Source organism: Trichechus manatus, unplaced genomic scaffold (genome assembly GCF_000243295.1).
Source record: "Trichechus manatus latirostris isolate Lorelei unplaced genomic scaffold, TriManLat1.0 scaffold00326, whole genome shotgun sequence".
NCBI lineage: Eukaryota > Metazoa > Chordata > Mammalia > Sirenia > Trichechidae > Trichechus > Trichechus manatus.
Window position 1 is genome coordinate 588294 of NW_004444262.1, and position 23288 is coordinate 611581.

Sequence of the window (23288 nt, forward strand, 5' to 3'; positions counted from 1 at the left end):
AAATCTACATTATGACTTTTTTCAGTATTTATGCATTGTCATGGTTTGAATTATGTCCCTCAAAAAATGTGTGTATCAGTTTGGCTAGGCCATGATTCCCAGTATTGTGTGGTTGTCCTCCATTTTGTGATCGTAATTTTATGTTAAAGAGGATTAGGGTGGGATTGTAACACCACCCTTAGCCAGGTCACATCCCTGACCCAATGTAAAGGGACTTTCCCTAGGGTGTGACCTGCACCACCTTTTACCTTACAAGAGATGAAAGGGAAGCAAGCAGCGAATTGGGAACCTAATACCACCAAGAAAGAAGCACTGGGAGCAGAGTGCATCCTTTGGACCTGGGGTCCCAGCGTGGAGAAGCTCCTAGTCCAGGGGAACATGGATGAGAAGGCTGACAGAGAGAGCGTTCACCTGGAGCTGATACACTGAATTTGGACTTTTAGCCTACTGGACTATGAGAGAATAAATTTCTCTTGTTAAAAGCCATCCACTCGTGGTATTCCTGTTAGAGCAGCACTAGATGACTAAGACATGCATGAACATTAAAGACTTTGGAAAATAAAAACAGAAAGAAAAATTTTAAATAATCTGATTTCCTACCACCAGACACAACCACTGCTAACATTCTGGTGAATTTCCTTTAAGTCTTTTCTTAAATGCATCACTTTGTGAATTATTTCAACTTATTTTATCATATACATTTTAATGTGATCATATTACCTTCATAAATGTTGAAACATGGATGATATGTTGTCAAGTGGCTATACCAGTTTATTTAAGCATTCCATCCTGCAATACTCATTGTATTTTATACAATTATCTCTGAATTTAGGGTTTTTTCATTACAATAGATTCCAGAGTGAGATTACAAAGACAGAATATTTATACTCATAAGCAATATGTGAGTATCCATTTTCAGACACATCTGACAACTCTAAATATTAAAAAAAAAAAAAAACCCTGCTTCTTTGATAGGCAAATTGTTTTAAATTGTATTTATTAGATTTATTTACATCCATTCCAGAATTCAGAAAGGTTTAAATAAATAAAATGAAACTATTTTGGTGTATATATGAAGTGAAAACCTTACTTAATACATTGCTTTTTTGAATTTTCTGATTTCCACTTCTGTGCCTCTTTCAGTTTTACAGGAGATTCTAAACTTGCTTCAAGTATGCGCTATGTGGAAACACAATCAATGCAGATAGGAGCATCCTATATGATTCAGTTCAGTTTGGTGATGGGATGTGGCCAGAAATACACTCCACACATGGACAACCAGGTGAAACTGGAGTACTCAACCAACCACGGCCTCACCTGGCACCTTGTCCAGGAAGTAAGTTGATTTTCTCTGAAACCCATGACAGGCAACATCTTCCTTTTTACGTAGGAAGCAAAGAAATTACTGTTCTAAAAGTTTAGACTTGGTTGAAAAGAAATGGTGCTATTTGTAACTTAAAATTGACATCTGAGCAAAGTCAGGAACAGATTGCAAGAATACCACATTCTTCACTGTCTGATGCTAAAGGGTATTGAAAATAAGAAAAGAAATGGGAATAACTTCAAGACTGGATAATCCAGGATGGTGTTATGTTCTCTAACTTTCTTCCTCTATATATGTGTCTGTGTCTTTCTTCTTACCCTATAGTGGTAGACCATGTTATGAATGTAGTTTCTCTTGTCTTAAGAAAAAGTAAAAAGAAATACATAAACTCATATCTTGGAATAGAGTGTGTGTGTGTATATACACACACACACACACACACACATACACACATACATGTATACCAGTAATCTGGCACTGCAGTAATTTCATAAATACGGTAGTGATATAATAATTTTAACAAATGCCAGTGTTTGCAATTATTTCCCAAATATTTTAGCTTCGCATTAGGAAAAATTATGGATTTCTTCCGTATTGCAAGTGGTTAAGATTACAACATAGATTTCTCTAAGGTCTTTTTCATTTGTGGTGGGTAGGTAAATATATTGGCCCTAGGGGAAATAGAAGCTGAGCTTGATTTTTGCCTGACTCTCTTTTAGGAATGCCTTCCAAGTATGCCAAGTTGTCAGGAATTTACCTCGGCAAGTATTTACCATGCCAGTGAGTTCATACAGTGGAGAAGAGTCACAGTACTTCTTCCCCAGAAAACTTGGTGAGAGATAACATTTTTAGATATGTCCATTACTTTCACTTTTACTGTTTATATTACCATGACTTGAATATGAAGAAGAGTTAAACACAATGGCAAGAGGTTTATTATTTTTTTATCAAAATACCTATATCTTTCTTTTATAACTGAGGAGATACGAGAAATTGATTTAATAAAAAATATGGAAATTTGGTTTCAGAATTTTTCCAGCTTCTTCTGACTTCCCCTTTGCCCAACTTTTTCTTTTTACGGGATAATTCAATGTTTCAGTTTCTCTAGATTTTGACATACAAAAGGGAATAATGCAGGAATTTTAAGAAGCCCATCTCAAGATTTTTTGTTGCAAGGCTGTTGTTTGCAAGGCTGTTGTCTTGCTGCGAAGTCCTACCTTTTATGTCAAAAGCTTAATATCTACTTTTTTTTCTTTCTTTGCATTTCTTTAGTAATAATTAAAAAACATTCCCCAGGAAGCAGAAGCCTCAGTTAACTAGGGAGAAGGTTAAACTTTTGATAATGTGAAAGAGAAAAGCACCATATTTTTTTTCCCAAATATGACCTTCTTTTGTGTTAGATTGATTACTCTGGCCTCTGCGTGAGGAATAGACTCTAGGGGAAAGAGTGAAGACAGAGAGACCAGTAAGGAGGCTGACGCCACAGTCCAGGCAATCGATGTTGGTGGCTTGGAGTATGATTTTAGCGAGGAGATGGCAAGAGCTGTCATTTGTGAAGGGTATTTTTAATCACACAGAACTTACTGATAGATTAAATGTGGTCTGGGGGAGAAAGGGAAGATTCAAAAATTAAGTCTAAATTCTGGGCTTGAGAAACTGGTTGGATGGTGGTCCCACTGACTGAGATGGGGAAGACTTAGGAAGGAATGGATTTGAGGGCAGGGAATTAGGAGCTCCATTTTTGTGATGTGAAGTTTGAGATAATTATCTATCCAAGTGGAAATGACAAGAAGACAGATAGACTTGAGTTTGGAGCTATGGATAGTATTTAAAGCCCTAGGACAAGATACGCTCACTCAAGAGAGAGCTTTGGACTAGAAATTAGAAGGCCTGAGTTCTCAGTGTAGCCCCTCCAATGATTAATTAACCACATGATTTTAACAGTTCACAGCCTCTTCAAGCCTATTTCCTTAGGAGTATAATGAAGAGGTTTAAGTAGATTATCTTAAAGGCCCTTCACAGTTCAAGAATTCTAAGATTCTGTGATTTATGCAGAAGAAAAATCATGAGACAAAATTTTTATTTTTCTGTGGTACCTGCCTTCCAAGAACCTTTTTGTAAAAGAGAAAATTATTAAGTAATTTATTCTGAGATTATTTTATATAACACTCTACCAAAACAATTGGGCAGATAACAACCTAGGATTATTTTTACAACTCCTTTAGTAGAAGATTGAATTACTGCGTTATGTAAGAATTCTTCCTTGTTGTTTTTAAGGATGCATCATTCTGTCAGTTGGAATAAAATACTTGAAATTTGATTTCCACAGATTTTTTATATCCAACTGTGAGTCATTTCCTAGGTACACTATTAATGCTTTGTGTAACAAGTCGCTATTTTCTCTAACATTATACTTTTCATGTCTACTGCTGGGAATATAATCAGGACTTTTATTTAATTTTAATTACATTCCTAGCATATATGATCAAGATTATGGAAAAACAACACATCAAACAATTGAAATACTGGCCATACTGGGTGCAGAGCTACTGAGTTTTTTCCCCATTATTTCACAATTAAATATATTTTCCTCATTATTTAAAAATTATGAGTTTGTATTAACATGTGATGTACGATTTTAAAATTATTGTAGTAAGGTAAGTATCGATAGTTTATTATAAAGATGTCTTTTCATCTCCAGAAACATTATTAACTCACATTTTTCTTTATTGTAATACTAAGTTATACCTAAGAAGGGCTGTCTTTGTCAAAAAACCTTTTCAGGTTATTTTAGACTCAAATTTATTGTTGCAATGTTATTTCTTAGTTCAAAAGATACCACACCCGAGCTGAAGTTTTATATAGTCACAAAAGCTCAGTCCTCATCAGTGTTAATTAGACACTTGAGAGGAAATGTATTGACCCTTAAACTCTTTGGCTCCAGCATAGTGCCTTCCTTGTAGTAGGTATGCTTATTAAATGCTGAGGAGTCACAATGAATTTTAATTCATTGCTACAATGAATTCATTTAATTCAATTAATACAATTAATACAATAAATTAATACAATTTAATTCATGTGCTACAATGAACTAAAGAGACGTTTTACTACAAGGTATCTCTTTTTACATACAAAAAATCTACTGGATTATTTTTCCCTATGCCTTATAAATACTTGCAAGTTAAAAAATTTAATTCTGCTTTTTCCAAATTTCCTTTAAAGCTGGGAAAAGAGAGTGTGAAAATATTTTTAAAAAACAAACACCCCAGTAGGATATTTATTTTAACATTCCTGCTGACTAATACATGAACAGTATTTGCTGTATTTCAAAAAACAAAATGTGTTCAACTGGCTATTGTCATTGTTTTTGGATTTGGATAATGCTTAAAATCTCTGCTCTAAGGGTAAAGTACATTTATTCTCCTTGGCACTCTTGGTAACTTTATCGATTGTGTTCATTTCAAACTTTTTCAAATGACGTATTTTTCTCAAGGACTGTGAAAAGGGAGTGCAGTTTAGTTTGAAACAGTATTCCTTTTGGGAATATCTTTTCTAATGTTCTGTTTTTATTCAAACATATGCGACTATAAATTGAATGCATACAAGCAAATGTGGTCCCTACATTATCAAAGATCTGTTAACTTTGGAAAATTCACTAAACAGGACAATTTAGAGTGGAAATATTGAATGTATACACCTGCTCAGAGAAATTACGTTGTGTATGAACTGAGCATTTGTTACCCAATGAAAATTTATTTCGTTTTTTACGAGATACATTTACATAAGAACAGGGCCTAATGAGACCCAAACAGCCGTCAGTTACTGACTTCATAAACAAATCAATACCTAATGACTGAATGAGTTTCAGAATAATTGGGTAAATGTAATTACAGTAACTCTGAAGGTGGAAAATGCAATTTCGTCAGCCTTCATTTACCTTGATTCCTCAGGTTACCTAACTATCAAGAGATGACTCAATGCTACTTTATTTCTGTCTTGAAGTTTATGTGGGGGAAAAATCAAATAAAGAAAAGACTGTCAAGCTGTGTTGCCTTTGAGATTCCATAGAGTTTGTATTTTAAATGCAAGTCCACTCTGTTTCATGACCCTCACCACAGAACAGTACTCCCACTTTCAGACTCCAAAGTGAACGTGATTTTCTTTCAAATAGTACTTAGTTTTAAGAGAGACACAGAGAAAGACAGAGAAGGCAGAGAGATAGAGAAAGAAAGAGAATTGGCAAAGTAAATATTTGTGTTGAGGGCGACATTTAGCAATGACGCAGCTGCACATCAGCGAGATCACACCTTGTGTTCACACATGTGACCAGCTGGAGATTGCTCACACGACTAATCTTGTTTCTTACTAAAAATATAGTCAGTATTCAACCTCTTTTTCCTTCCTTCCAGCACATTAAACTGTAGGTTGTAGTTTTAAATAGAATAATCCATTTTAAAAAATTAAGGAAATATATTTTTCAATAGTTTATAAGATACATGTAAGGTTTAATTAGAAAAGAATTTAGAATGTATCTGCATGTGACTATTTAGAAACATTAATAAACTGGGAAATAAAGAACAGATTTCTGAAAAACCCCAGTCCCATTTTAAAGTTGGAAGTATCAAAACTTCAAAATGATGTATGCCATAGGTTTTGTTTAAGTATGTAACTGCAAAGACAATAAATGGTCACCTTAGACAACACCCCACCAGAGGAATCATTATATTTGAGAGCTGGAAGGGAACTTAGAAATCAGTTTGCCTATTTCCTTTATTTGAGAGGTGAGGAACTAGAGGCTTCTGAGGACTTACATTTCTCACTGAAGGTCACAGAGCTGAAAAGTTGCAGAGCCGGGGTCCTGGGGGTCAGGGGACATTCTCCTAGCACATTCTTCTTTCTATCACCTACTGAAGTCAGATGCTGGTTGCTCTTTGGCCTGTTCATCTGCTCATTGACTCATTCTTTTAGCAAGCTTTTGCTGAGCACCTATTTTATTCCGTTTCTATGCAAACTATTGAGACAAAAGATTGTAATCAATCTTAAAAGAATATAGTCATCTCTTTTCATGACACTCATGACATGTTTCTTATTTACTTCTTTTCTGTAGGGCTCTATGATCTAAGAGAATGTATCTACTTTCATAGTATGTTTTTCCAAGAACCATTGCTTAATAACCTGTTGCTGTTGAGTTGATTCCGACTCCTAGCAACCTTACAGGACAGAGTAGAACTGCCCTCATAGGGCTTCCAAGGCTGTAATCTTTATGGAAGCAGACTGCCACGTCTTTCTCCTGCAGAGCGACTGCTGGTGGGTTTAAACTGCTGACCTTTTAGTTAGCAGCCAAAACCTTAACCACTGCACCACCAGGGCTCCTTCCATTTCTTAATGGGACTGTGAAAATTGTGATGGCTGTTTGATTACAAATATAAACTATTGTCATAGAGGAGGGTATCTGTCCCATTACACATACCATGAGGAGCACTGCTGTGCAGGAAACCTGTGTCTACTGGTACACCTCAGTGAATTCTGGAATTATCCTACTAGGAATGAAGGTGCAACCTATTAGCCACAGCTCACTGGTAAAGTAAACAATAAAGGCTTAGTCTGGATTTAAACAGTCTGTTATGTACTTAGGGAGTACTTAATATGTGGATAATTGATACAGTAGACTTTAAGGGATCATTCAAAGCTGTTAAGATCAAATGTATACGTGGATAGTGTGCTTGGAGAGGGCCTAATCAACAGAACTTGGCAGACACATTAATTCTGAAAATGGTTTTTCTTTCTTCTTCTTCTATTTTTTTTTTTTTTTTTTTTTTGCACCTTGACCAAAAAGAACTAATTACAACTCCCTGAAAATTCCTAGAGGTGAAAAATATACTGTGATTAAAAAAAAAAAATTGTGGTGGCCAGTGAATGGAAGCCTTCTTGACCTTGCTCTCAAAATATCTTCTTCAGATTTTATATATGGATTTTATATATGGTTTAGATGATCCAAGTTCCCAAGTCTTTCTGTGTAATGGGCTGCTTAACTTGTTATCTTCACTTAACATCAGCACGTCCATAAAACCCAAGCAAGTTAACGTTTCAGAAATTATAAGCAGAATTTAGCATCCAGATGTTCTTACTTGTAATATAGGATTGTATCATGTCCCCTCAACCCCAAAACAATATCTCCAAACAAAAGCTTTTGTTGTTTATTGAGAGCTAGCTGAAAGTCTTCCTTCCTATTACTACTGATAAATTTATTCTAAGAACCTGTGTTACTCTAAGTTAAACACTTTACATTTTCATCTGTGAAAGAAGGGCTCACTTTAGCAAATATCTTTATCTTTAATATTTCTTACTATGTTTCTCTTCTGGCAGCAAATCTCTGTGCTACAAAAATCTGATATTTTGTTTTCCTTTAAAATTTATCAAATTAAATTAAGATGGTTGTACGGGCAGATTTCTTTTTAGCTTTCTTTTATGATAGAATTGTTGAAGTTCACAGTAATTGAGTGCAAATTAAACTAAAGAAAAATGAGTGGTCGTTAAATAAAAGTTCCAGAAAATTTGTTATCTAAAAGATTTTGAACTTTGATATTGTCTATATCATCACATAATCAGTTGAAAAGAAACTTTTTTAAATCATTTTGCCTTGTTTCTAGGTCCAGTGCCACCCGCTTCCGTTGGAGTCAGAGCTACTACACAGCCCAAGATGAGTGGGCGTTGGACAGCATCTACATTGGGCAGCAGTGCCCAAACATGTGCAGTGGACACGGCTGGTGTGATCACGGGATATGCAGGTACGTGTGTCCAGAAAGTGTGGGATCTGGTCCCTGCTTCTCAGGACTTAATGTTTGTAGGGCTACCATAGTAGTTGTTGACAGAATATATGAATAGAATGATAAATAATGAAATAGCCGGAAGAAAATGATCCTCCTTTCCTTTTCTTATTTTAGGTGTAAAAGATATTGTAACATTTCAATAAGTACAAAGCCGTATATTCCAAATCTCAATGTCTAACCTTAATACGAGGCCTCCTGGGTTTAAATTTCAGGGTTTATTAATTAACCCCAAAGTCGTCTTTGATAGTTAAGAGGGCCTTGCTATTGTTTCGCTTTCCTCCCCTAGACAGTCTTAAAGTACTAATCAAACAGCTGCTACACATTCTCCTACACCACCTCGCCACAAATTCAAGGTTGTATACATGGGGAGATGGTGATTATCACTAATGAGGATGAGATAGGAACACACTTGAATGCTTAAAGACTCTAACGCTGGAGTAATTTAATTAGAAAGAGGTGCTATAAAATGGGGCCAGAGCTATGTATTGGCTGAGTAGAAAAACATTTGTATATGACTTGTTAAGGCTACCAGAAAATCTCGTTATCCCCTCCCTCCCGTCCCTCACATACAAACACACACATCTATATTCCTCTTCTTTACTATTGATGCCTAAATTCTACCCTTACAGCATTATTTCTTTTAGAAAGGATTCTGTTTGTTTATTTGTGGCATGAAAAACTGAAGGTTGTTACTATCACATACACAGATTAAGACTGTAGAGAAAAATGTAGTGTGAATGATGAGACCTGAGCGAAGGTGAGGCATAGGCAGTGTTGTAGGTCAGGTGCTCTTTGCTGTCACAGATGAGTCTGTGATTTGTTGGTGTGGCCCTGCTCTCTCATAGGTGTGACCATGGATACCAAGGCACCGAATGTCGCCCCGAAGCTGCTCTCCCTTCCACAATTATGTCAGATTTTGAGAACCAGAATGGTTGGGAGTCTGACTGGCAAGAAGTTATTGGGGGAGAAATTGTAAAACCGGAACAAGGGTGTGGGGTCATCTCTTCTGGATCATCTCTGTATTTCAGCAAGGTATGACTAAGAACAGCTGGGGATGAGTGATCGGGGCAATGGCTATTTTAATATGTGACTTGATTGTGGAGCAGCCTGAACTCAAAGGGAGCAACTGTAAAATGGTTTTATTTCCTTCCCTCCAGGGGCAGCCAGGCTTGTGTCCTGAGGGTCTTTGAGTGGTGAGGGGTCTTTGTCTCTTCTCACCTTGGCCTTTAGAGGGTGTGTAAGTGTGTGAACCATGGGTGAGGGATTAGTGGTCGTGGAGGGGTTAGTGCTTAGAGGTTAAAACAAGCACCTCTGGAGCCAGCCTGCCTATTTCAGTCTGATTCTACTACTCCCTAATTGTGTTACTTTGAGAAAATTACTTGACTGCCCTATGACTTAACTTTCTCATCTGTAAAATGGGGAAAATAAGAGTAACTACATCATAGGGTTATTATGTGGACTAAATGAGTTAATAATCATATAGAACAGTACCTAACATGTAGAAAGTGCCTCTATAAAAGTGTTTGTTAAATCTCAGGAATACAGTTGAAGGAATATGGTGGGGTGGGGAGTGTGCAGAGCTGTTCTTAGGGACTGACAGTTGTTCATGGTGGGAAGACATCTTGGGTCTGACCTGATTGGTGGCTGCTTGCAGCATCTGCTGATGTGGGAGTCTGTACAGAAGTTTTTCTTGCAATGTTCAGCTTCCCCAGTGGTAGCAGCAGGTTAGGCATACAGATTGGTAGACACTAACTAGGGACTGAAGCTCCAGCCACAATCTCTTAGACTGATTCTCTTGGAACATCCCTAAGCCATGGTTAAGGATGAGACAGGGGAAACCACTACCCTTTCCTCCTTCAATACAGTCTAGGAAAGATATTCCTTCCTTCCTCCCTCCTCTAACTTATCCCTGCATATAGTCTTCAAAGGGACTGGAGAGTTGAGCAGATCCAATTCTTCAACCTGACCAATGTGTCCAGACCTAATTATTGGTGCCTCTTTTTAGAATGTGGGATGCTTCACACTGCTTTTTTCCAGCAGGGACCATAGCTACCAATTCAGGGACAGATGGAAATATCTCAGTCTACAGCATGTAACAAGTACACAGGTGTGTTGTGGGCTATATACCTTAGGATAGATGTGTTGCAAAATCTGTTTGGGCACAAATCCAAGACAAGTTAATTTATGCAAATGCAAAAATAGGTACAGGTTTTGTTTTGATGCAGGTGCAGAACAAAGAATCAGCAAGTAAACAAGATAGAGAATGATCGAAAATCAGGGATGGATTCCATTTAGTGATATTTCCTATCCATTGACATTTAAGGTCCCTTGGTCATTATTATTAGAGATGATAGCCAATAGGTGTCCAACATATACTGCATAGATCTGGATACACTGTTTAATTGTGCATAAATGGCAAGATTATGCCTCTCATAAGCATCAATTTTAAAACAAGATTATGAATCCTTCAAAAATATGTATCATTTGGGTACCCCAGTAAACACCTGGGCACATGTGTGTGCATGTACACATACACACATATACACAAGCAATTTTAACATAAACATGTAAAGGGTCTAGTTTACATATCACTGTGTCTTCTATTTAATTCAAGATGATCTCTCGAGTCCGACTACCTGGGTTTGCATCTGGGCTCCAAATCTCTATAACTGGTTCACCTTGCAAAGTTATAATACCTGTCGGTATCTCAGTTTCCTCAACTATGAAATGGAATATTGGAAGGATTAAATGAGTTAATGCACATAAAGACTAAATAGTAGTGTTTGGCACATGGAAGGAGCTCAGTAACTCTTAGCTATTGTAATTATATTCTATGAGAATAATTTTCAAATGTATCTTGAATATTTCCATATATATGCCCTGCCGTATAAAATCAGCATTTCAGAGTAAAATCATTCTCTTCCTTTCCCAATCCAGCTTTCCCTCTAAATTTTTGTCAAAAATATCTAAGAGTCATTTTCTTTTACTTTTTTCTCTTGTAGTATTCAGCTCTCTTTTGAATCCTAAGTGGGAGGAACTAGCTTGGTTCATGTAACTAGAACGCAGCAAGGGCTAAGATGGAACTGGTCCCAGGGTTATCTGGAGTCAGGAGCTCAATGCCCACAGAACTCTCCCCCGGTAATAGATTTCTTTTCCGGTTAGCTGTCACTATGAAACTGGAACCATGGTCACAGAAGTTTGTACTCAAGAAAGAAAAAGAAAGACTTTTCTAAACAGCTCCATAGAAAAATCTGGGGAAGTTTTCTGATTGGTCAATCACAGTGTCCTGGGAGGAATAGTGTACTATGATTGGCACATCCAGAGTCATGTGCTCACTTTTTTGGCAGAGAGGTGGAATACATGGTTTGAAAACCCCCACCAAAAAGCATGACTGGAGTGGTGAAGGGGCAATAACCCAAAGAAAGAGAGTTGTTTTCTGGGAAAACAAACCTATCTCTGTCTCTGCTTATATCCACACTGGCGTGAAGTCCTGTTGTGCCCACCGTTAGATATCAGTCATATCCAACTCCTCCCTTGCATTTCCATAGCCATGCCTCTAGTCCAGGGAATCATGAGGGCCTAGGTCTATGAGGGCAGAGAATTTTGCCTGTCATGTTCACTGATGTATTCTCAAAGCTTAAAATAATACTTGGCATATAGTAGACAATATTTATTGTGAATGAATGAATGGATGGATGAACTTGTCCCTGTGATTCCCATCTTTTCTTCCTTACACTGTACATACCACCCCTGGGTTAATTTATCTAAAAACGTGCTTCCATCCTATCACTTTCCTACTCACTAATGTTCAGGAAGGCCTTCAATACTGCTACCCAAACAATAGAACGTATCTCCTTTTTCCAAAGATGATCCCTCTGCTCATCATCCCATCTTATGTCCATTTCCCTTCCTTGCTCAGGCTCCACTGCCTACCATATGCTTTCCATCTTCCCTACATCCATATAAACTTTCCAACATCCTGCTCAAATCCTGCTGCTTCCATGAAGCATCCCAGGACTACGGCAAACTACACAAATCTCTCATCTCTGAATTATTTTCTCACTTATGTTCTGTGCATATATTCTAGCATTGCTTCATTGGATTATCATTTGACCCTTTTATACCTTATCCTACCAATTAGTCTTCAGGTAACTTGAGGGCAGACACAGGATCCTAGCTTTATTCATATCCTCACTGTGCCCAGCAGAATCCAGAAGACCCACTGATGGAGCAGACCTCTGGAGAAGATGTTCAGCTTAGGAAGGCATGCTGTGTGCTAAGCATGTTACATGTCAATAAATACTCGAGACTGTAGATTGAAGAATTGATACATGGTCATTTGGCCAAATGGGGCACAGCAAGGAATCAGGACTTGGACTGTAGCCCTTAGCTGTCATTACTCACATACATGCCTGTCACCACCACGAGTCTGTGAAGCCTTTTCATGTCTGTTTTCCCAGCACATGGTGGTGTACCTCACATACATGGCACCCAGTAACTGTTTGTTGAAGACAGGAATTAATTTATTTATTTCATTAATTAAGGAAAACTGAAAAATAACAAAAAATTTTAAAGAAATGATCAGTGTATTATTTGTTTTCTAGTGACATTTTGATTAATTAAAGAAGACTTTAATGGGAAGAAAAAGGTGAAGGTTCACAAAATGTTTTAGAGGTGTAAGTGTATAAGTGTTAACTATTAAAACTTGTTTCATTTTAGCTGAACCCTTAAAGCAGTGAACCATCTTAAAATAGAATGTTGAGAAAACTTGGAGAATATTTTTCACCCTCCAGGAGTGAGAGAATCTGTAACTATTATTCCAACACACATGTACACACACGTTGTATATGTATATGAGTCTTCACATACACACATCAATACGTTGATCATAGAATAATAGAAAAACTTCAGAGCATATCTAAATTTTAATCTGACAAAAACTTTGCATGAGCCATTTCGTTTTTCTTTTTTTTTCTTCCTTCAAACAATGTTCCATATTTCAGGTCACGGAACAAAAGAAAATCATTCGTGCTGTTCTCTAGGAAAAAAACACTCCTGGTGCCAAACTAAGCATTTGTGTGATATTTTCCATCACTTACAAAAATCCCACAAAACACTTTTTAAAAACCTCTGTAGCCTAACACCATAGTCTCCTGAAAAAACAACACTGCTCTGTGAATTTCAAAATAGACCAATCATTCCAACCAGCTGATTGTGATAATTGGATTTTTATAATTCTCCTCACCTTAGATCTTTATCCTTCTGGCTCATTTCCATATGCCAAGTTTCTCATAGAAGTTTGCTAAATTGGAATTAACTTGCTAGGTTCTGTAGTTTTACTTCTCAAAATCATTCTTGCTATAATGATCTTGAGGCATGAAAATAGTAGATGGTCTACAATAATCTCTAAGGTATTTCTCACAGTATTTCAAATCAATGAAAAAGAATGAAAAGCACGTATAAATGTTGAAACTGCATTTTTTAAAAAAAAATTTCCTCTAATACACACTTAAAAGTATGAGTTCAAAAAACTAGTTTCTGTCTCAGGATTAAGTTTATTTCTTGTTTTACTGGGATGCTCAATTATGTTTGGAATCCTTTAATTAGCTTTAGATCTGTCAGTAATCATGTACTCTTTTAATTAGCCCCAAATATTTCTCATGTGACTTCTAATAACTGGATCCCTGGTGGCACAATGGTTAAGAGCTCAGCTGCTAACCAAAAGGTTGGCAGTTCACATCCACCAGCCAATCCTTGGAAACCCTCTGGAGCAGTTCTACTCTGTCCTGTAGGGTTGCTCTGAGTCTGAATCGACTTGATGGCAAGAGGTTTTTTTTATCTTTCCTTAATAGATTAGAGTAGGTTTGGAATTGTAAGTGTGAGAGGTGTTTTTCTCTATGCTATATATATTATCTCAGATTTTCTTTCCCATTTTTAATTGAACTCTTTAGGACCTCTCTGAGGTCAGTTTAGGGAAGCCCATGGATTAGCTTTGGCAGAATCTGTTTGGATGGAAGAACCTCATGAGCAAACCTTTTTTCAGTCCTGTTAACATGAAACCATTTAAACACAACAGAAACAATGACAAGCCTTGTCAATTTGTATCTAACATCTCACAACAGGACTCATTCAGGGGACACACTAAGCAAAGGAAGCAAGTGGCTGAATTTGAGGAAACTTTTAACACTTAAGACACAAAGATACCATTTAGTGTTTCAGAAAAAAGTATTAAAAAGGTCCCTCCCAATCTCTCTAGTTTGAGGGGGAGAGAAACAGACAGAGGGAGATACTGAGAGACTTTGCTACTACTCTCATTTTGTCAAGAAGTTTCCATCTTGCCCGTCGTACTTCAGTCACCATGGCAGAGGTGGGTCTGGGGCATATCTCTGGAGAGAGTGTTCTTGAAGGAAGACATCCATGTGGCAGGCAAGTTATATGCAACATGTTGTTTCATCTAATTGTCACAGCACCCTATGGGGAAGGTATTATTATCCATATTGTGCCTTTGAGGAAAATAAAAGCTCAGAAAGGTCACACAGCTAGTGAACACTGTGAATAGTGGGCTGAGATTCAAACTCCACTCTGATTTCAAAGTACATGATCTTTCTTTTCCATTATCCTGCTTGGAGGAAATTTACAAAGCAAGGATTGGGACTGTTTTAATTAAAAATAATTTTTCTTTATTTTTAAAGACTTTCAAATACTCTTTGGTATTATTAGCAGCTCCCAAGGGTTTCATAACTGAATCTGGCAATTAATGAAGCAGGGACTGATCAAGCGGATCTAGGAACAGTTACAGAGACAACTAAATGGCATAACTTTCTCCACATAGTGCTAGGATGTGCATATTAAATTGAAACTGAAGCAACAAAATGCCAAAGCCTCCAAGATGATTGAATCTGTGGTTTTTCTGTCCTTTGGAAAGGCTGGGAAAAGACAGTTGGTGAGCTGGGATCTGGATACTTCTTGGGTGGACTTTGTCCAGTTCTACATCCAGATAGGCGGAGAGAGTGCTGCATGCAACAAGCCGGACAGCAGAGAGGAGGGCGTCCTCCTTCAGTATAGCAACAACGGAGGCATCCAGTGGTACCTGCTGGCAGAGATGTACTTCTCAGACTTCAGCAAACCCAGGTAACCACCCACCCCATGGACCTTCCAGTGGTTCCCAGGAATGGTAAAGATTGCATACATTGTTGTTGAGGTGTTCCCAAAATGTTCTGAACTGCAAAAAAAGACAAACTCATATATAATTGACATGAATGATAGCCTCATATATAAGGATTTCATTTCAGTTAAGTGTGTGGACGAAAAGCGTTTGTGTTCACGTTTGAATTTTGAAGACTTTGAAAAGAATTGTGACTAAAAGAAAAGCGAGGTGATTAACCACTGTTTTCCCAAAGAAACTCTGTGGTACAGGAATGTTCCAAGCTCGCTGCACTAGTTAGAAAAACTCAGACTTTTTCCATTTGTGGGTTTTTTAATGTATGCAAAAAATATGTTCAGCTGTTAGGTTTAACAGCAAGACAGATTTTGTTAAAAGTTTTGACGGGGCTGCACACTGGGCTAGTCCTCACACAGTATGACATGAGTCTGCGGAGCTTGGCTTCTCTACAGTTTTGGGCTGTCCCTTGCCTGTCTTCGTTTCGATGGATGAGAATATATGGAATAAAATGTCTTAGGCAATGACTACTAAAGTACTTGGGAAAGTGACTCACATTTAATATCAATACCTATACCAGGCAATCAATATATTTATGTATATTTCAATTTAGTTCTTTTGCAGTTATGTATTATTTTCAAATTTTTACATTCTAAATATTAAATATCATTAAAACCTACTCAAGGATATCCATCAGTTTTAGAGTATTCCTTTTTTAGCCTCTGTATTTCTACTTTAACACAAACACAAAATTTTTTCTTTATATATTGACCACCAATCATTATTAAATATTAATGTGTTAATATTACTTTGTTTTATTGAATATATTTACCGTTGAAGAATATATAGATCAAATTCTTATCAATCAAATATATTTTAAACATACTTCTTAAAATATACCTATTTTGTAGTTTGAAGGTTCAGAAATTTGTTTTTTTAAGACATTCAGTCATGTAAAGGTAGCATAACTCTTCATAATATAACACAAGACATGAAGACAGACCAACCGAAAGCATTTCTCCTAAGGGACACAGGCAGAAACCAGAAAAGAGGCAAGTGGGTAAAACAGAAGACATAACATCAAAGAAGAAAGTCCGGAATGGTTGGTAAATGGAGCCTCATGAGATTGCTAGAGATGCAGAGCAGTAGAGAAAGAATTATTAATGGTGCCAAACTGGTTTGAACAATAACATAAAATGATACAAAATTATTTTTCCCAAGTAATATAATTGTCAGCCTGGAGATTTTATTAAGAGTTCAGTAGAGTGACTAGATAACTGTGTAGGCAAATAAAAATTCAATAGCTCCTTCAAATACTAGCAATATTCAGTTTTAACAGTTCTTAACCTGGACTCGAGACCTATGAACTCCTTCAAATAGTATGTAAAGTGGCATTTTTCTGGAGAGTATCATACTTTTCACCAAATTCTTAAAAAATTCTGTGATGCTAAAATAGTTAAACTCTGTATTGGAAGATATGGGAAAAAACCCCATTCATAGGGGCAAATACATAAGTATAAAGAATAACTTTAACAAATGATACTGAGAATCTCTGTGAAGAAAACTACAAAACTTCAAAATTTCCTTCAGAGATATAAAAAAAAACAAGTAAATGGAAAACAATACAGTGTCTCTGGATAGGAAAACTGAGTATTGTGATATAAACATATCTCTTAATTGTAAAGTTAATATCATTCTGATCAAAATCCCAGTGGTATTTTTGGAACTTCATATCTAAAAATATAAGGCAAAAATAGTTTAAATTTTAGGGAAAAAAATAGAGAAGTTCCCTATGTGATATGAAAGCATGTTATAAAGCTAAAATAATTAAGATGGAATGATACCTGTACATGAATAGGCAGAACAATCAATGAAACCAAATAGATGACTCAGAAACTGACCCAGATGTGTGTAAGAACTTATAAATAAAAAAGGCAAATCAACTATCATTGAGAAATTATTCAATCAAATGATGTTAGAAAAAAATGGCTAAGAAGTTAGGAGAAAATATCTGTTTCGATTATCACCTTATACCATCACAAAAACTATTAAAGACTGATTAAAGATTTAAACATTTAGGTAATAGGTTACTATCTGATCTTGGATAAAGATCTAAACTTTCTAAATACGAATTCAATAGAAGAATTCACAAAGAAAGAGTACTTACATACATAGAAATGTACTCCATGCAAACGTAAAACATTTATATCAAAGAAAACATAAATAAATGAAAAGGAGGAGAACAAATTGAGAAAAAAAATCTGTAACAAATACAAGAGACAGAAGGTCAATGTCCATGTAAAGCGCTTAAAGAAATTATCGAGAAAAACACTAAAATTCAGTAGAAAAATCGGCGGAAGAGATGAGTAGACAAGTTGCAAAAGGAGAAACACAAATGTTTGATAAAATATGAATAATATTCATTAAAAAATATCCTGTTTCTCAACAAATGGTCATTTGTCTTAATTACACCAAATGTTCTCACCGCATGGGAACAGTAGTACAGCAGGCCACTCTCATGTCTTCCTACGAACTATTACAACCCTTTTGGAAAGGAATTTGGCAAAATTAAGAGCTTTAAACATGACCAGTTTATTTGACCCAATAATTCCATTTCTAGTTATCTTCCTTAAAGATATAAGGAAGAAACTAAGGTGTAGGTAAAGCTTTATACATAAAGATTTTTATCACAGAACTACTTATAATAGCAAAAAGTTAATATTATGTTCATGTAATAAAAAATTATGTAGACATTACAGTGATCTTAAGAATTAATTTTCATGACATAAGAATGTATGTTTGATATAATGTTAAGTTTTAAAATGTAGGAACTAAATTATACATATAACTCATCTATATGAAAGATTACATCTGTGATGATACCTATCAAAATGTTAGCAGTGGCCAACACCATGCAGTGGATTATAGGTGATTTATTTTTTATTTTTAATGCATATTTATGTTTTCCCACAAGAAGCAAGAATTGCTTTGAAAAGTTTTATGAATTCTATTTTAATGTAACATGAAGAAACATTTTTTCTTAATATTTCTTGAAAATGTTATGACCGTTGTTGTGGTAGTCAAAAGATCCAGTTCAGTGAATCAAACTCAATGGAAATATTTCGTCTGGTCTTCAAGAGATACAATTCCAAATGAAATAAACCTGACCAGGACTGAACTTGCTTTCAGCTTTAAATCTCTTGTTTGATCTGTCCAAACTTAGAAACTTTTCAAAAATATCAAGAGATCAAACAAAACAAAATGTTTTCTTGTTGCTATCCTTGTTATTTTAAAAAACTGCTAAGGAAAACATAGCTTTTCCTTTCCCAACCATAAATGATTTGCTTTTATGCAGATTTGTCTATCTGGAGCTTCCAGCTGCTGCCAAGACTCCTTGTACCAGGTTCCGCTGGTGGCAGCCTGTGTTCTCAGGGGAGGACTATGACCAATGGGCAGTCGATGACATCATCATTCTCTCTGAGAAGGAGAAGCAGATTATCCCAGTTGTCAACCCAACTTTACCCCAGGTATTTCCCGTCTGTCTGAGCTCCAAGAAGACAGAGGTTGTCAAAGTGGATGAGATTAAAGAACTACACACTTTTTTAAGGATTTAGTGTTTAACATGGTATGTGTAACATAAATTTTCTGTGTTTGTGCCTGGAGTAGCAGGGAGGTGCACACAATTAACATGCTTGGCTGCTAACCGAAAGATTGGAGGTTCAAGTCCACCTAGGAGCACCTTGGAAGAAAGGCCTAGCAATCTACATCCGAAAAAATCAGCCATTAAAAACCCTGTGGAACACAGTTCTACTCTGACACACATAGGTCGCTATGAGTCAGAATCAACTTAATGGCAACTGGTTTTTTTTTTTTTCCCCTGGTGTTTGCACTTAATGTTTTTGGTTACCTGTCACTGCTACTAGTTCACGAATAATTTAGATGTAAAAAAGATCAGGAATCTGACAGGTCGTCAAGGAAAATTATCCATATGTTTATAAAATTATTAGATACACAGTGGCAAAATATTTTCAGTAGTTAAATCATTGGTAGAAAAAGTTAATGGCAGTAAAGAATAGTTAATTTAGAGATTCTGCTGCTTTTTTGTAGAAATGCAAATGGTACATGGCCCTGCATGTCAAGAACTGAAAATTCCTTTCTTGTTTTCAGAGCTATCAAATTGCCTGTCTGTGTTGTTTATATTGTTTCTATTAGAACTTTTACGAGAAGCCAGCTTTTGATTACCCTATGAACCAAATGAGTGTGTGGTTGATGTTGGCTAATGAAGGAATGGTTAAAAATGAAACCTTCTGCTCTGTCACGCCATCAGCTATGGTATTTGGGAAATCAGATGGGGATCGATTTGCAGTAACTCGAGATTTAACTCTGAAACCTGGATATGTGCTACAGTTCAAGGTATTTATACACAAACTTCTTCACAGAGCCTATTAAGGAGCAAAACATCTTCCAGATTTAAAACTTAAAAGTCACAAAGAACACAAATTTTTCATATTCTATTAAAGAGAAGACTCACTTCAGTGAAACTTCAACAACCTTAGAATGGCAGAGCTTTTTTGCTCTAGTCATAAGGAAAACCACTTGTCAGCTTTTAATGAGCTTCAGAAGTTGTGTCTGTGTCATTGTATTTCTTTAAGTGCTCATGGAATTCCACCAGAGTTAAAAAGAAAATAGACTTTTAGGACTTCAGCCTTACTGTGACAATGAATTCCATGATTCTGAATGGTAATGGATGAGTTCTCGTTTTCAGCTTATAAGTGGTTTTAGGACTTAGGAGCTATTTTATGATTTTACTGCAGGATTTTCTGACAATGTCTATTCTGTTCAATCACTAAATTTTTACTCCAGTTATCACTGTTCTCTTAAAAGTTTGTTGTTTTTCAGCACTGTGATAACATGTCAACATGTATAGCAAGTATTTAGTTTGACAAGCTCTTGTTTCAGAATTCTAATCAAACTTTCACTGTGTCTATAATAAAATCCCATTGGTGAGTTCTGGGGTCGAAAGTAATGCAATTTTAATGAGCTAGCACAACTATATGGTCCTTACATAATGGCAGGATGCAGATGCTAAATAATTTACAAATGGAATTATTAAAGAGATCAGATGTTTATAGGCAGCTCTCTTCAAATATAATTTTCACAGGTCTGTAAACAAGGAAGTTAATCATAAATAAAATGATTAATAAAATGTTATCTTTCCTGAATGTTGAAAAGGCAAAAAAATTGTTACATATGCTATAACAACAGTAAATATTTTTTAAACGTTATCCTTCCCCATTTGGATTTTGATGCTAAGCTGAAATGAAAAAATCATCTGTAATAGTATATGAATCTATACTCATTTGTTGATACCACATAAAATGGTAACAAGATAGCATTACTAGCAAATACTTTGCAGAATACTATGCTGTTTCTCAGCTGACACCTTTTCTACTTAATTAGTCACAGAATCATGCTAGTGTGTTAAAGTCTGCAAAGTGGTATTCTGAAGTTTAAAAAATCTAAGTATAGAAAACATTATTAAATGTTGTAACTACTTAAGCAAACAGCACGAATGCATAATGCTTAAGAAAAATCTAAATTCTCGCGTCACACCAGCAGTAAGCTATTGATTTGTGGCAGTTTGTTGATAATAGCTACGCAGTATGGGTTATTCAGAGATTGATAATTAATGTCTACCAGAAACCTACAAAAAAAGAATTTTTGGTCTCATTTGAACAAAAATGCATAGTGATAGTATATTTTTTGTGACTGCTTGGTACTAGGTACTAGGAATATAGAAATGAAAAATATGGCCCTGGCCCTCAAGGAGCTCAAAAACTAGTGAATGAGCCAGAAGAGTAAACAGTTGCAATACAATCACAGGACTGCTGTAATAGAAGTAGTCGCTAGATGCTATGAGAGTACCTTGCATAGCGGCTGATAGGGGAGCTCAAAAAATATCTGTTGGTCGAATAAATGGAGAGTTGAATAAGTGAATGAATGACTGAGTTGAAACTGGAAGCCTCTGCAAATGCAAAGATTTAGTCAACTGAAGAACGGAAGGGGAGGAATTCCAGTTAGAGAAAACAGAATGTGCCAATACATGTGGATACATGAAAGGGCAAATGGGAATGGTGAATTCGACAATTGAGGAGTTGGGAGTATGTGCTGCAGAGGTGAGAGATGAGGCTTGTCTCATGACAGAATCAGACCTTGTTTTAGAAGGATCATTCTGGCAGCAATATGGGTGTTGACTTAACAGGTGAAACCAGAGTCAGCAAGTACATTCATTCATTCAGCAAATATTTCTGAAGCTGCTACTATGTACCAGGCAGTGTTGTAGCCTCTGAAAATAAATAGGAGTAGAAAGTGTGGACTGGGGTGGTGGAAGGTGGTAACTGTTTTATAAGGGGTTGTCCGGTTTGGCCTCATTAATAAAGTGACATTTAAGCTGAAACCTAAAGAAAGTAAATGAAAGAGTCATACAGATACCTGGAGAAGAGTGTTCCAGGCACAGGGGAAAAATGTGAAAATGCCTTGAAGTGGGAGTGTGCTTGGTAAGGTTCAGGAAATCACAAGGATGCCATTGTGATCAGAGCAAAGAAAGTGAGCAAGGGGGACACACAGAAAAAATAAAGTCAGACTTTGACTTTTGATCTGAGTAAAATGGCTAGCAGAAGAGTGACATGCTGTGGCGTAGGCTTTTAAAGAATCACTCTTGTGCCTATGTTGGGGATATACTGACAGGGTCAAGGACAGAAGCAGAGAGACCAGTTGGGTGACTATGACAGTGGTCCGAATAAGGAATGATGAGAGCACTCTAAAGCATAGATGAGAAGGTTGGGGGGTTGTGAGACTAGACTAACGGGAACGGAACAACTAGAACATAAATAATGAAAATGTTGATACAATGGGAAGGATGTTACCAATGTCACTGAACAATATGTGTAGAAGTTGTTGAATGGGAATCTGTTTTACTATGTATACTTCTACTGAAAATACAATAAAATATTATTTTTGAAAAAAGAGAGAGAGGGAGATGATGGGAACTTGGACCTGTGTGATAGTGAAAGAGGCAGAGAGAAGTGGTCAGATTTTTGGATACATTTTGAATAAAGTAAGAATCAATAACCAAAGTGAGAACTCAGAAGGTCAGATTACAGCATAACATAGGGGTATAAAGATAAGTAGATGGATCTGAGAGATATTAAAAGTATACAACAAATTTTGAAAACTTACTTAGTGATATAATGGCTTCTAGAATGACTCCTACACTTCTGGCCCCAGTCACTGAAACTGGAAATACAAAAAGAAGAGGAATTATTTTAGGGAGGTGGAAATGAGATAGGTGGACAGGTTTCAGCAGAGCTTCCAGACTAAAACTAGGAAGAAAGGCCTGGTGATCTACTTCTAAAAATTTGCCAGTGAAGACTCTGTGGATAACAATAGAATATTTTCCAATATAGTGCTGGAAGATGAGTCCCCTAGGTTGGAAGGCACTCAAAATACACAGTGGGCGCAACAGGGGACTCAAGCATAGCAACACTTGTGAAGATGGCGCAGAACCAGACAACGTTTAGTTCTGTTGAACATGGGGCCACCATGAGTCAGAGCAGACTTGACGGCAACTAACAACAATGAGCTGCTGAAGTGGAAATACACAGAAGCAGTACATTTGTCCAGAGAGCAGGAGAGAGGCCGTATTTGAAATCGTCCATATTCAGGAGGAATTTGAAATTATGATGATGAATGAGATTAAGAGAGCATATATAGATGAAGAAAATAAAAACCAAGAACTGAATCCTAGAAAACACCAACACCTTAGAGGCAGGCTAGATGCTCAATTTAAAAAAAAGAAATGGTTAACAATGTCAGAAGCAACAGAAGAGGCAAGTAAAATAAAGATTGAATTTTCCTGTTAGGTAGAAGTTTCCTTGATAATTTCACTGGGTTGGTAAGAGCAAAAACAAATTAC

The 23288-nt window shown here is 36.4% G+C and overlaps 1 protein-coding gene across 1 annotated transcript in view; it reads left to right on the forward strand.

Annotated features, from left to right (window-relative positions):
- The window catches only part of RELN (reelin), a 551032-nt gene that overhangs the window by 406400 nt on the left and 121344 nt on the right, over nt 1-23288 (forward strand). The window contains exons 23-29 of the mRNA XM_004390724.1: nt 1144-1336; nt 2044-2156; nt 7975-8112; nt 9000-9186; nt 15080-15285; nt 18669-18840; nt 19526-19726. Of these exons, the coding sequence (XP_004390781.1) occupies nt 1144-1336; nt 2044-2156; nt 7975-8112; nt 9000-9186; nt 15080-15285; nt 18669-18840; nt 19526-19726 (1210 nt within the window). The remainder of the gene's footprint in view (nt 1-1143; nt 1337-2043; nt 2157-7974; nt 8113-8999; nt 9187-15079; nt 15286-18668; nt 18841-19525; nt 19727-23288) is intronic.